Source organism: Dendropsophus ebraccatus, chromosome 2 (assembly GCF_027789765.1).
Source record: "Dendropsophus ebraccatus isolate aDenEbr1 chromosome 2, aDenEbr1.pat, whole genome shotgun sequence".
In the NCBI taxonomy this organism is placed as follows: Eukaryota; Metazoa; Chordata; class Amphibia; order Anura; family Hylidae; genus Dendropsophus; species Dendropsophus ebraccatus.
Window position 1 is genome coordinate 67,351,224 of NC_091455.1, and position 14,393 is coordinate 67,365,616.

The 14,393-nt window shown below is 39.7% G+C and overlaps 1 protein-coding gene across 3 annotated transcripts in view; it reads right to left on the minus strand.

Moving 5' to 3' along the window:
• Positions 1–2,171: 2,171 nt before the first annotated feature.
• MIB1 (MIB E3 ubiquitin protein ligase 1) overlaps positions 2,172–14,393 on the minus strand; it is a 72,303-nt gene continuing 60,081 nt past the window's right edge. For 2 of the 3 annotated variants that reach the window (XM_069957710.1, XM_069957712.1), the window contains exons 15-22: positions 13,989–14,150; positions 11,218–11,399; positions 9,536–9,728; positions 8,672–8,750; positions 8,072–8,185; positions 6,576–6,676; positions 5,853–5,986; positions 2,172–5,376 (exon numbers count right to left, since the gene is read on the minus strand). In XM_069957710.1, the coding sequence (XP_069813811.1) occupies positions 5,358–5,376; positions 5,853–5,986; positions 6,576–6,676; positions 8,072–8,185; positions 8,672–8,750; positions 9,536–9,728; positions 11,218–11,399; positions 13,989–14,150 (984 nt within the window). In that variant the 3' untranslated portion in view covers positions 2,172–5,357. Of the gene's footprint in view, positions 5,987–6,575; positions 6,677–8,071; positions 8,186–8,671; positions 8,751–9,535; positions 9,729–11,217; positions 11,400–13,988; positions 14,151–14,393 lie in introns of all 3 variants that reach the window. The other variant, XM_069957711.1, reaches the window with a different exon arrangement.

Below are 14,393 nucleotides of genomic sequence, written 5' to 3' on the forward strand. Positions count from 1 at the left end.
AAGCATTTTTCTACATTCTGGAAGCACAGACAGATATATGAAAGGTACCATGCGCCTCCTTGTCCTAACAACAGGGTATGTAATCTGGAAACGTGACGTGAAAGCAGACAGATTTCCTTTAAAGTGTTCCTATCATTTATTTAAAAAAACTTCTGACATGTCAAGGGACCAGGTGCTGAGACCCCCACCGGATCGATAGAACAAAGTGGTAGACACGCTCAGCAGCGCGGACTCTATCCCTTCGTCTTCACTCTCACTGGTAAAGTTGCAGCAGACTAAATAATAATGGGAGCCTATGGAAATTCAGGTAAATGCCATTACCGGAAGTTCCATAGACGCCATTATAATCCCAATGTTTTGACCCCTGCTGAGGTCTTTGTCTAGATATTGACAAAAGACAAAATGTTGTATCTATGTAGACTTGGTGTCTAATAAACTTTTTGGAAGATTCTCTGGATGCTGTTGGACTTCTTCCACACAAATGTCGCATACCCAACTAGGGCTGTGGGTCCACCAGCGTGCATCTTACCACAATCGGTAATTCAAGGGACCATCGGTGCTGCTGAACCTTCCTTCTACTACAGCCATTAGAATTCCTTCCACTGCTACTTTACTAGTAAAAGTGGAGATGAAAAGGTAGAGCACATGCTACAAAGCACTCGTGCCTTATCTTTGTAGCGATCATAGTGGGTCTCAGCGCCCAGACCCCCACTGATACAAACTTCTGACACGTCAAAGATAGTACGTTTTAAAGAAACAACTTTAGCTACCTATGTAAAAAGGTCTATGATAATCCATACATTTGATAACATATTACATAATACATATTACAACATTCCATACAAAACCTTACCAGGTGTAAAATGTTAGTGTTTATTAAAGCATAAGCCATGCCGTAATACAAGAAGCGATGGAGATTTTTCCAGTAGTGTACAAAATGTTTGCAATTCTTGACAGTTATTTTATCTCAGAAAAACAGAACAAACCGATACATAAAACATTCTACACAATCCGAAACAGAACAATAAGCGGATAAAAAAAAAAATCACTGACCAGCCACAAGTGTTAAATAAGCTACATACAGTTCTCATCAAGCTTTGCTGAAAAGTTGCATTGTTAATGTTCCATGTGACTAGATGGTTGAGAAACACAGCTGCTATGTTTTTTTTTCCCAACCAAAACCATGAGTGGATATTAAAAAAGAAGAAAAGTATGAAGACTGTACTTCTCTATCCACTGCTGGTTTTGGCAAAAACAAACATAGAACCATATATGCTAACATCATTAGTATTAGACTGTGTTCACATGATTTGGTTTAGTAGAACCACAGATGGATGCAAGTGTTCTGGCCATAACACAGATCTAGGCTATGTTCACACAATGTGAACATCCGGCCGTTCTGTGACCGGACGGTCTCTGTCTGGATCTTCACGGCCGGTACTTAAGTACCGGCCGGATGATCTGTCCGGCCGCAGAGCTCTGAAGCGGGCGCATCAGAGCTTCGCCCTGCACACTATGAAGCGAGCAGCCGGAGCCGCTCGCTCCATGGTGTGCATGGACAGGGTTTCCTTCAGTGAATTGCGGCCACAGAAGACTGACATGTCAGTTATTTGTGGGGGAAGCACGGAATCCCGGCTGGAGTGTATACAATGTGTATACGTTCCAGCCGGGATCCCATTGAAAGTAAGGCATTGTTCCAACCCGCAAAAACTACAGCCGTTGTTGCCATCGGCAACAACGGCCGTAGTTTTACGTAGTGTGAACATAGCCCTAATATATATGCATATTATTGCCAAGTGAACGAGGCCTTAGAGCAGGGTTGTCAAACTCGCAGCCCTCTAGCTGTTACAAAACTACAATTCTCATGCCTGGAGAGTCAAAGCTTTAGCTGGCCAGGCATGATGGGAATTGTAGCTTTTCAACAGCTGGAGGGCTGCAGATTCGACACCTGTTCCTTAGGCTGCATTCCCACGTCCCGTACGGAACACGGACGTGGAATGCATGTAATGGTCTTCTCCACCCGCCCGGGCAGCATCTGTGATAAGATGCTGGGAGTGGGGGAACTGTGCAGATATGCGCCGCGCTGCAATGACAGAGCCGCACGGCTGATTTATAACAGCATGGCGCATTTCTGTACAGTTTCCCCGCTCCCAGCATCTTATCACAGATGCTGCCCAGGCGGGGGGAGAAGTCCATTACAAGCATTCCACGTCTGTGTTCTGTGCGGAACACGGAACGTATGAATGCAGCCTTAGAGTCAACACTAGTTCTGCATAGCTTGCTGACCTGCTGTACTATTGACTATTAACCTCGAGACATAAAACAGTTTATGCAATATTAGTTTCATGGTCAACACAAACAAAATGCTGATATAAACAAAAAAGAACTAATTTCTACAGTTTAAACTTTTTTTTTTTTTTACATACTAAGCTATATAAAAAAAACATGAGCAGCTAAACAGAGTATCCTTCAACATAACTTCTGAAATATTGGACATCTAGAGACTGGTTAAGATCAAACCCTAGTGTTCAATGATAAGATACAAGGAATTGTTGATTATAGTGACACTTTTTTCGATTTTTTTTAGTATTTCTTTTCCTAACCATTAGCTCTCCTGACCTGCCTGTTTTAGTTCAAACCTGTAACATTTTCCGCACACATCTTTAGTACTATGTATTGTGTTATTCCTCGGTTATTCTTACAAAAAGAAACGCATGAACAAACTGGCAGCTGAATGCTAGTGTGTAGAGAAGAAGAAACTATAGCCCAGTTGCTCATTTATGTACACATTTCCAGGAGGAATAACTGCACAATGCAGTGTTATTTTAAAGACAATGGAAATAAATATTATAACAGAAGAGCCGACAGAACTACAGAATCAAATCCCTTGTTTAAAAAGAATGAACATACCCCAAAACTATAGACCGTGCATATATTTCCTGCAGTTCCCAGCAAATATAATCTTGTAGTGTTACTTGTATTAAATATTTACAGGGTAACACTGCAGGCTCAAGGCACAAAGCATAAAGGTATGGGAATTATATTATTAATACTGAACTTCACAACATCATTGATTCAGCTGTTATATCATTTCCACCCCTCATTCTCTGTTCATCTTTGGGGAAGGAAGTTCTCTAAAGAATTCATTCATAGTTTGCCAGAAGTATGTGATATGAAGGTCCAGAAAACATATCTACAAAACTTACTATACAAGCATATCAGTGTCAGAGAATACAGAGTGATCACATGCCAGTTTCAGTCATTTCTGGGTAAGCAAAACTGACTTTTTTGTGCTTACAGCAATGTCAAACTGGGTTTAAAATACAAATCAAAGATAAAATGAGCAGAAAGAAATTATGATCTGGTTTAGACCATATGTCAACAAGAATGAGAAGATGACAGTGCCATGGTAGTCGAGAAGCAGAAACCACCCCTCAGTTGATCTCTCTGCAATGAATACTAAGTTAGGGTACATGTACACGGAGCAATTCTGTCGGAACGAATGGCGGAGTTTTCCGACAGAATTACTTTGTGTGCATATACCTTCATATGCAAAAGTTTGCACACCAAAGACAGGTTAGCGGATATATGGACATAACCAAGAAACAGAGGACACATAATTCCCTGCTAGATGTCTACCAGACTATTTTAGGAGCTTGTAGGAAGACCAACTGTTAATTTCCATTATGTACATTGTGACTACTGGACAGAGTGATGTGTGTGTACGTGTGTGAGAATAATTTTTAATTTTTATTACATATATTTGTAGATTTATTTAATCATATGGACTAGCTGTGAAATCAAACTCTTCAAAAAAAGAAACTCACCCAAAAACTATAGAAAAGTTTTATCAGGATGCTACCCTCCAATTCTTGTGTAAGTGATCTAAATCAGTAAGAATACCACCACAGTGCACTGACACAGTTGGGAACACATCTGTATGGGCCTGCCATCTTATAACTAGAAATATAAATATAAAATGTTACAGAAACTTTCTAGTTATAAGATGGCAGGCCTATCTTATAACTAGAAAGTTTCTGTAACATTTATATGTTTGTCATCCTCCCTTGGCCTGGTATAATAATAATAATAATTACTCACCTATTTTATCACCTGACACTCCTGCTCTGATGGTGCCCAGTTTCCAGTGATCTGCATTTCCCAACACATAAGAAACTGTAACTTAACCAATCACTGGTTTTAGCGCTGACCCGCCATGGTCAGTGAATGACTGAATGGGCATTTCCTGTGTGTTATGTCACCAGGAAGCAATGAGCAGGGGAAACAGACACAACAGGAACAGCAGTTGTATTCTAGTATTAAGTCAGCCAGAGGCCTTAAAGGGAATCTGTCACATTGAATATGCAGTTCAATCTTAAGGCACCATGTTATATAGCAGGAAAAGTGGAGCAGACTGATGCATAGCTTTCTTACAAATGTTGCAGGATAACTTGTAAAGTGTGCATATAGAGGGAGCTGTCAATCACTGAGTAGGACAGCCCACTTGACTAGTTTACACAAATAAATTACAAGTTATACTTGAACTTTCCCACAAGCCTATATATACTCATCTCATGCTCTAAAACAAGGTGGACTAGGGGTCTTTTACACAGGAAGATTATCTGACAGATTTTTGAAATAAAAGACAGGAATAGATTTAAAAAGAGGGGAAATCTCAGTCTTTCCTTTATAACCTGTTCCCCGTTTATTGTCTGTTTCTGACTTTGGCTTCTATAATCTGTCAGATAAATGTGTCTGTGTAAAAGGACCGTAAATGTTCACTATGACCTTTAAGCATAGTTAGATAGGTCTTTCTATTACTAAACAAAGGTGAATATGCATGCACATAATATTATTGCAAACTGCCAAGCCACAACTCAGAGACCAACTTTCAGCATAAAATATTATGTGGCACCACCTTATGTGATCCTGAGAACCTTTTTTATTAGCATTTACTGGATGACACTACCTGACAGCACAGGAAATCCTTAATTCTCTGATCGCAACTGACGGAAAAACATATCAATATGAAAAAAAAAAACACATACAAAGTCATGGAGGGGCATCTCCTGAGTGTGAGAACTTTCTTTTCTTCCTGGATATTTTAAAGGATTTATCATAATCAGGTTCTAACATATATCAAAAATGGAGAAAAAAAAATGGTGTTTGAATAAATGTCCAGTGATCAAAATCCGTCAGACACACTGGTAGAAAAGGGATGTTCAGTGTTGTAAGAAAACAGAGCATGGTAGTTTTGGGCACTTGTAACGTTTACATTCAATATTCAGTATCAGAAAAGACATCAAGTTAGCTTCTTTGTTCTGCCTTTGGGAGCACAACATCTCAGATTCTCTCTCCTAACATGACATACTGAATCTGTAAATGAATAAAAGAAATTCTATTACTTCTTTTAATGAAAATAAAGCTCCAATGCAGCAAATACAATCTCCAGTCCAAGGACTACCAGCAGGCCTACTACTACGCATTCTCGGGCACGTGAGGGACAGTGTCCGCTTACATACTGGTGCACACGAGTGACTGCCAAAAATAGGGTTTTTTGCGTTATAAAATGTATAATTGCTCCTGCCACAGCTTTATTATAAACCACACATAGTAGTGTGATTTTAGTGACTCTTTTCAGTATTAAATAGCACAGAAAAATACAAGCGCTTTGCAGATAAAACACAGTACATAGAAAATGTTAAAGAATACAATGTGGCAAGATCAAGCATACACTTTTGCAGCAAACCATTCAACAAAGAACGCAGTTTGCACTAATAAACCCAAAGTATTAAAAAGAAATATGTACAGAAAGCAAAGACTACAAAAACGAGCAATTGTGAGACTAGTACAATAGGATTCTTCGTTCAATGGCCTTCCGACAAATGGGGCATTCACTCATCCGATCACCGCAGAGCTGACAGGTTCCATGTCCGCACATGAAGATCATATTCTTGAGCCGATCCAGACAAACAGGACACATGGTCTAAAGTAAAAGAAAACACAATATTTTTATTCTACTGCCAAGAGTTAATTTCAAAGCTCGTATATTGAACTGTCAGTGTATTCTGAGGCTGACATCTAGCTCCACAACACCCCAGAAGGTATGCAACAAATTAGGGGTTTTTACAAGGAGCGATCTTAGACCGTCTGCGGCTGCAAACAAGCGCTAATCTTGCAGCGATTCATTACATGGCCAGGCCTCATGAATGATCGATGCATCGTTTGTGCATCCATTAACTTCATTGTTATTGGCCGCACATCTGTTTACACAGAGACATGTGCAGTCAATAATAATAGATTTTACCGCTGGTCAAAAGAGCCAATCAGCCATCGAGTGGGTGTTTTCAGACTCATCGACTGCTCGCTGCCACTTTTACATGGGCCGAATAAGTGTTTCTAGGATTGCTCGCTGCCAATATTCGCCCCATGTAAAAGGGTCTTTAGATTATCTTGCACCTATGGTAGGCTTATAACAATTCCCTGCCTATATTTAATTAGAAAGATGAATATGACAAATTGCATATATAGTGTTGCACATGTCTTAGTAAGCTGCATTCACTTTATGTCATCACCTGTTCTTTTATATCTTGTAGCTGTTGCTGAAGCTTCTGCACATCTGCATTCACATTGGTATTGTCCTTATCCTTCTGTAAAGCTGGAATGTTCCCCCCTGCTGCAGAATAAGACAAAGCAACAACCTAAATATCGCAACGCAACAAATAAAGGAAACTACAAGGAGGCAACCTTCTACTAAACATATTTAATAGCATAACATAAATGTGATTTCTACTGTCTATAGGCTCACACCTAGGCTGGGCTCCTTCCTATCGATGTCTCACAACTATTGAGGGAGAGGGAAGTGGTCTTCTATGGTAAGCCCTGCACTGTCATGAAATTAACAGTGGCAAAACAAAGGGACATATAAAAATATTCTAGACGTATCCTCTTCATTTACATCTGCCTATATCCAAGCTAGATATCTCAAAATTATTTCAATCTGTTAAGCTGTTTGTCCATCAAAAGCATGTTTAAATGGGTTATCTGGGATTAGAATAAGCACAGCTACTTTCTTGCAAAAAAAAGCACCACCCCTATCCTCAGGTTGTGTGTCAATTTTCAATTTAGCTCCATTCACTTCAATGGAACGGAGCTGCAAAACGACACTCAACCTGAGCAAAAGGGTGGTGCTGTTTTTGCAAGAAAGTAGCTGTGCTTTTCCTAATCCTGGATAACCCTTTTAAGCATGCTTATGATGTACAAACAGCTTGAGGGTATGTTCAAGCTATGGAATATGCGCAGAGACTTAAAGCGGATTCTGACGCGTTGCCTCAGCTTAAAGTTCTTCCCGTCCCATAGACTCAATTATATTTGCCGGCAAATTTCGCTGTCTGCCCAAAGAATTGACACGTCAATTTATGTAAAGTAAATTGACATCACAGTTTTGTATGTCTGCAAATTCCACCCAAGTCCCCATATGATGACTGAATAATAGAACCACAGTTACCTTACGTAGTGCTCATAATCTTTACTTGGATCAAAGTGGCCTAAACTCAAACTTGTTCACATCCCCGGAGTTTAGGGGCATTATGTAATTTAATAAGGTAAGCAGTTGGAACTTTAGGGGCCAATATAGTAGGGGGAAAGTGGCCATGTTTTTGTAGCGCTGGATAACCCCTTTAAGTCTGTGAATGGGATATTGACCACCTAACGGTAAATTAGAATATTTTAGCTGTGCCCACAGCTGTGCGCTGTACCCATTTATTTCTGCTGGGCTCTCCTCTTACAGCATTGTAAATATTGTACATATTCAAAGAAAGCCTATAAGCCCTTTCAGAAATCCATACATAGCTAAGTTGAGATGAACAGAAACAAAAAAGGCACCGAGCATTTCTGTCCATTCAGTTTAGTTATGAGCCAGGGTATTAGCACCAGGACTATTTAACAAATGAAACGTCTGATATGCCAATTATGACACGAGACGTTTGTCGAAACCTTCATATATACAATGGAGTTTGGTCACCTTTCACATCAAGCTTACACACTTAAAGCACTTTTTTTAGCCTCTCACCAATGTCATCTGTGACATCTTCTGCACCCTTCCCACTACAACATATAACAAAAGGCACTCTTCTGTCAACCAGAGCACGACACTGCACACACTTCTTCATCAGGCTTGCACAATCTAGAAAGAAAAGCACAATCCAGAGATTACAGACAAGGTTAATGAACAACCATTGTTATAGTAACACAATTAAAATGGACATAGATTTCTATATTTACAATAGAAGAAAAAGAGCTGCTCATCATGACTGCAGAACATGTGTCATTTGGGAAAAGGGTTTATGTTATGGAGCGGGTAGTATTTTAGTAATGCTTTGCCAAGGTCACAGAGAACATGAATAGTGTGAACGTGCATGTCAGCAACCTAAAACTGGATATGCAAGTACGTCCAGCTCTGGTATAAACATTAGCTTAATGCATAGCCAGCTTTCAGTAAGGCAGTTATTTATTATACAATATAGCCAACTATGTAATGGCTCCTGGTGGTTACCAAAATGCATAGTTTATTACTTCTATTGTTTCATAGGAACACCACTGTGCTGAGACATGTAAGATTTCACAGATTGCATGAGACAATGTTCCTGAAGATTGTAGCTATCATACTTACTTTCACAGGCACACATATGTCCACATGGCTGAAACAGTACAGCTGCTTTTTTGTCTGAGCACACAACACATTCTTCTATCTGTATAAAGGGAAATAAAAGAAACAACGGGAGATATAAACAACCAGTGCAGATACATACAGATAACATTTGAAAAGTACTTAAAGGGGTTGTCCTGCCTGCCAAAAATTCAGTACGGCACCACTGCTTTCTTTAGCATTACCTATCACCTAACAAAAGTTTACAAAACAGCCGGTGTCAGTGAAGATCATCCCAGCAGCTACTGCAGTGCTGGCCGGATGAACTTCATTTGTGATGCGGGCCAGAGCAGCAATCTCCATTGTGTGAACTGACCTGTCTGTTTGACTGCTATTCAATGGATAGTGGCCGCACAAAACAGACATGTCAGTTTTCTGGGAGGCCGAAGTGTGTACTATGTGCATACGATTCCCTCTGACTTCTTATGAAAAAAAAAAAAATCAATTTTTTGTATTAATCACGGCTGTTGTTGCAATTTGCAACGACGGCTGTGATTAATACAAAAGATACGTTGTGTGAACATAGCCTTAATATGCTGAAAATTATTCCTATATTAATATGTTGGACATGTAAAAAACTGGTAGAGGCTCAAATGATAATTTTATGAAAGAAAAAAGAGAACAACCCACAAAATCATTGGGTCTTCTCTTTACAAGGATTATCTGAGAACTGAGATTTCCATCCCTCAAGAGAATATTGATTTACTAACTTGTATTCATGACAGAGAGGAAATGTGTGGGCAGCTGGCCAATGAAACCAGAGACTATGGGGTTTATATTACATGGACACATTTATATTTAGCCATATAGATTTGCTTTCTTATTTACCTTGGTTCTGGACTGTACTTGTTCTTTGCAGATGAGACATTTCTTCACACGTGGAGAACATAATGAACAGGTTGCTACGTGGCCACATGGACCAAATAGTGTATCTCTCTTCAAATCTGAACACACCATGCATTCCTCCAGAGTCTCTGAGTCATTATTAATCATAGATGGACTGTGAGATCCTACTTGACCACTAGACAAGGGTAAAAGAAAGGTTAACATAGTTACATCACTGAAAAAATTTGAAAAAGACAATAGTCTATTAAGAGGAAGAAAGAAAGAAAAAAAAAAAAAAAACGAGCCGCAAATTGCTCTACAGCAGCAAAACAAGTTCCTTCCTGACTCCATATAATGTTTATATAAATAAATATAATACTACAAGTTATGGGTACTAGCTTTTTTGGAGACAGGATGATGATCCAGGAATTTATTCTGAGATAGATATATATATATATATATATATATATATACACACACACACACGCACATATATACACACACAAACTCACCTTGTGTAAATACTTATCTGCAAGAATGTGTATATCGTGTGATTCCTTTTAGCAATTAACCTGCTAGATACTTAAATTTAAAGCTACTGCTCACAGTGTTATACGTAGTCATGAGCAAACACTGTAAAGTAATTTAAGTTGCATAGACATTGATGGCATTGACAGTTAACCCCGCTAAAACCACAATGCATGCTTCAATACTAACATTATAAGTTACCTGTGTATCAGGCTACAATTCTGGAAGTTCTTAATGTAATTCACAAACCTCTCCGTGTAACATAAGGTTTTGCACCAACTGGAGATATTATCTTTAAGAATAAATTCCCTTTTACACAATGCTATGAGCTAAGTTGTGGCAGAGAGAAATGTGAATCTCAGAATAAGTTCCTGGAACATCATCCTGTCTCCAAAAAAGCTAGTACCCATACCAACTTGTAGGATAATTTGCAAGAAAAGCGTCCAGGCCTTTTTATTTTTTGGAATTTTATGGTGAGCTTATTGTCTTTTGGTTTATTTTTCCGAGCAAAAGGATTTCCATTGAAGCCAACTGGATATTTTAGAAATGAAGTTCACCTGCAGTAAGAAAATACATTTTTCAATGCATGATGTTTCTCCCAGAAAACACATGATATCCACTTTCCACTGTTTTAAGAAAAGAAAAAAAAATATCCACAAGCAAAATGAAGATGGCACAGAGGTTATTAATGGTGGTTATCTGGGGTGGTGGATACAGGTCCTAGAGCTACTTCTTAGGGAACTGCTTTTGTGAGGATGCCATAGACAAAAATACTCATCTCCTGGCCTCATTCTGGTCTGACAGGATGGCCGCAATGTCAAAACAGGAAAGTCACAGTCAGCACAAACCAACCATCAGGACTGTATCATTTGGCCAAAAACACACTTTCCTGTCTCTGATTTAATGTGATGCAGTTTCCCAAAGGTATAAAACATGTTCATGATTTCTGGAAGATTTTGTGTCTTTAACACACAGCTATTTCTTTTTTTTCCCCATGGAGGTGACCTTTGAAATAATGGTGTATCTCCTTGCCACACCAAGCAGTACTGGAGTGATCACACTCTATTGTGGTCAGATTCCACGCCTCTCAAATCTGTGTTCGTCTCATAGATATTTGCACTAATAAGTGAACAAAATAAAAACAAAATAAATTGTACCTTGATTTCTCTTTGTGGCATTTAGCAAGGGCTTTGCACAGGCTGGGGTCAGGACACAGATCAAGAGGAGATTGGCCTTTTTTATTGCGAATGGTGAGGTCAGCTCCATTAGCAGCAAGGAAGCAGGCTATAGATGCTGCACTCTTCTTCTCTCCACCTTGAGTTCCAAGTCCCATGATAAGCTGAAACATTACAAATATCTTTTGTAAAATCTTAACAGCTAACAATTGACTAGAGACATGCTGTAATTCCGCAAAAATGGTCTCTGCTGCTAAGATGCCCATACAACTTCACAACTCCAAAGTAGAATCATTGTCCTATTTCTAGAAATCTAGTGCCATAACTTGTGACTTTATATTAAGAATGGCATCTAGGCCCTTTCTCATCTTTCTTAATAAATAAACAACATGTTTAATAAATCAATTTAAAATCCCAAAAGCTGGACCCCTTTTTCCCCGGACATTATCCGTCTGGGGAGGGTAAGGAGTCCTTTACACATAATGCTAAAAATGGTCACAGATGTTGATATAATTTGCTGCATTTATGATAACAAGAACTTAGGGCAATAGGACTAAAGTAAAAATAAAAAAAACTGTGCCACTAGGTCATTGAAAGAAAATATCACCCAATACAAATTCAAATATGCTTTATCTATCTTTTACTAGGTATACTAGGTATCTTTTACTATATGGGTAGGGAAAAGACTCACAATGGTTGAGTTACTGCTAGACTGGATCATACACTCTTTGGAAATTTTAAGGATTTTACCAAAGACAGTTACATGAGTCTGCTGTTAATTGAAAGTATTCAATGAACCTCCACAAAGCACATAGTATTGTTGTTGTATGTATGTTTATTCAGTTGGCTATGAACAATTGTACATGGGTATTGTAATGTACACAGTTATATGCATTAGAAACATAGAACATTAATGGCAGAAAAAGATCACTTGGTCCATCTAGTCTGCACTTTTAGTAATTCCTTTCTTAGGGTAAATTCACACGGGTGGATCCGCCGGGAGTCTCACGCACGAAATCCGCAGCTAATCCGCAATACACGTATTATTCTTATTATTATTAATACGTGTATTGCGGATTAGCTGCGGATTTTGTGCGTGAGACTCCCAGTGGATCCGCCCTTGTGAATTTACCCTTAGGATATAGATATATGTTTTATCTTATATCCTTATATCTTAGGATAGATATATGTTTAGCCCAGGCACGTTTAAATTCCGTTATTGTAATTTTAACAACCACATCTGCTGGAAGTTTGTTCCAAGCATCTACTACTCTTTCAGTAAAGTACTATTTTCTCACGTTGCTTCTGATCTTTCCCCCAGCTAACCTCTCACTCTGTCCTCTTGTTCTTGAGCTCAGTTTTTCATGTCCCCCCTTTCCTCCAGACTATACAGATTCAAATCCTTAAGGGGGTACTCCAGGCCAGCTGTATAATCCATATCTGGCCGGGGAGGGGGTGGAAATAGAAGGCTCCGGTGACTTACCTCCCCGGTTCCAGCGCCGGCTCCCCGATCACGCCGCCCCATACTCCCGTCCCGCGGCCGCTTCCTGGTCCGAGCTGCTGCTTGAGACGTGACATCTCAAGGCAGCTCAGCCATTCAGCGGTCGTAGTGGAGTCCCACCTCGGCCGCTGAAAGGCTGAGCTGCCTTGAGACGTCACGTCTCAAGCCGCAGCTCAGTCCAGGAAGCTGCCGCGGGACGGGAGCCGGCGCTGGAACCGGGGAGGTAAGTCACCGGAACCTTCTATTTCCACCCCCTCCCCGACCAGATACAGATTATATAGCTGGCCCGGAGTACCCCTTTAAGTCTTTCCTGATATGGTTTATGCCTCACACCCTCCACCATTTTTGTAGCCCGTCTTTTATCAATATTATTTCTTAGATGAGGTCTCCAGAACTGGACACAGTATTCCAGATGTGGCCTCACTAGAGCTCTATACAGAAAGAACACAATCTCCCTCTTCCTACTGGTTATACCTCTAGCTATACACCCCAGCATACGATTTGCTTTCCCCACCGCCTGGTTGCACAGGTGACTCATTTTAAGCCTGTCAGAAATCACTACCCCTAAATCCTTCTCCTCTGAAGTCTTTTCCAACACAGTACTGGCGATGTGATACTCGGACAGAGGATTCCTCCTCCCCAAGTGCATTATTTTACATTTGGAAACATTGAACTTCAATTTCTATTGTTTGCACCACTTACCAAGCAAAGCTAAATCATTTTCCATATTACTGACACCTCCAGGAATATCAACCCTATTACACATTTTGCGTCATCAGCAAACAGACAAACCTTACTCTCAAACCCACCTCGTATGTCACTTACGAGCATTCTAAAAAGAAGAGCACCCAGAACAGACCCTTGTGGCACACCACTTGTAACCAGTCTCTGCTCAGAATATACACCATTAACAACAACCCTCTGATATCTATCCTTCAGCCAACCACAAATCCACTGAATTATCCAGGGATTAAGTCCAATTTTATCTAACTTCTCTATCAGCTCTTGGGGAACTGTATCAAAGGCTTTGCTGAAGTCCAGATAGGCGATATCCACAGCACCACCTTCATCCAGCACTTTTGTGGCATAATCAAAGAAATCAATGAGATTAGTCTGACATGATCAGCCCGCAATAACGCCATGCTGGTTTGGATCCATCAAATTGTTGATTTGTAGGTGATCCATTATCTTCTTTTTTAGAAGTGAAGGAAAAAATATCCACAACCGCCACAAACTGTCTAAAGATACTTACAGTGTTTTTTGATGGTTCCCACGTAGTGTCTACCTTGCCTACATCCTGCATGTCTTGTAGCTGGCGCAGCTGGGACAAAGTATGGTGCCTGAGGGCTTCATGAAGAGGGGTGTCACCATCTTTGTCCTGAATATCTAGTTTGGCTTCAGCACGGACTAAAAGCTATATAAGAATATAGAAAAATAAAAGCACAAACATTTAAAGTATGTTTTGTGTATGATTTTTTTTCAAAAAGTATGCAAATCAGGTATGTGTGATCTCATATATATATATATATATATATAGATAGATAGATAGATATATAAAATCAATGTGGCTTTTCTGCTGCCACCAATGGCTGTGTTAGGAACTGTGCAGCTGCTCAAGCTCTGGTCCCTGTACAGTTACAAAATGCTGGTACGCCAG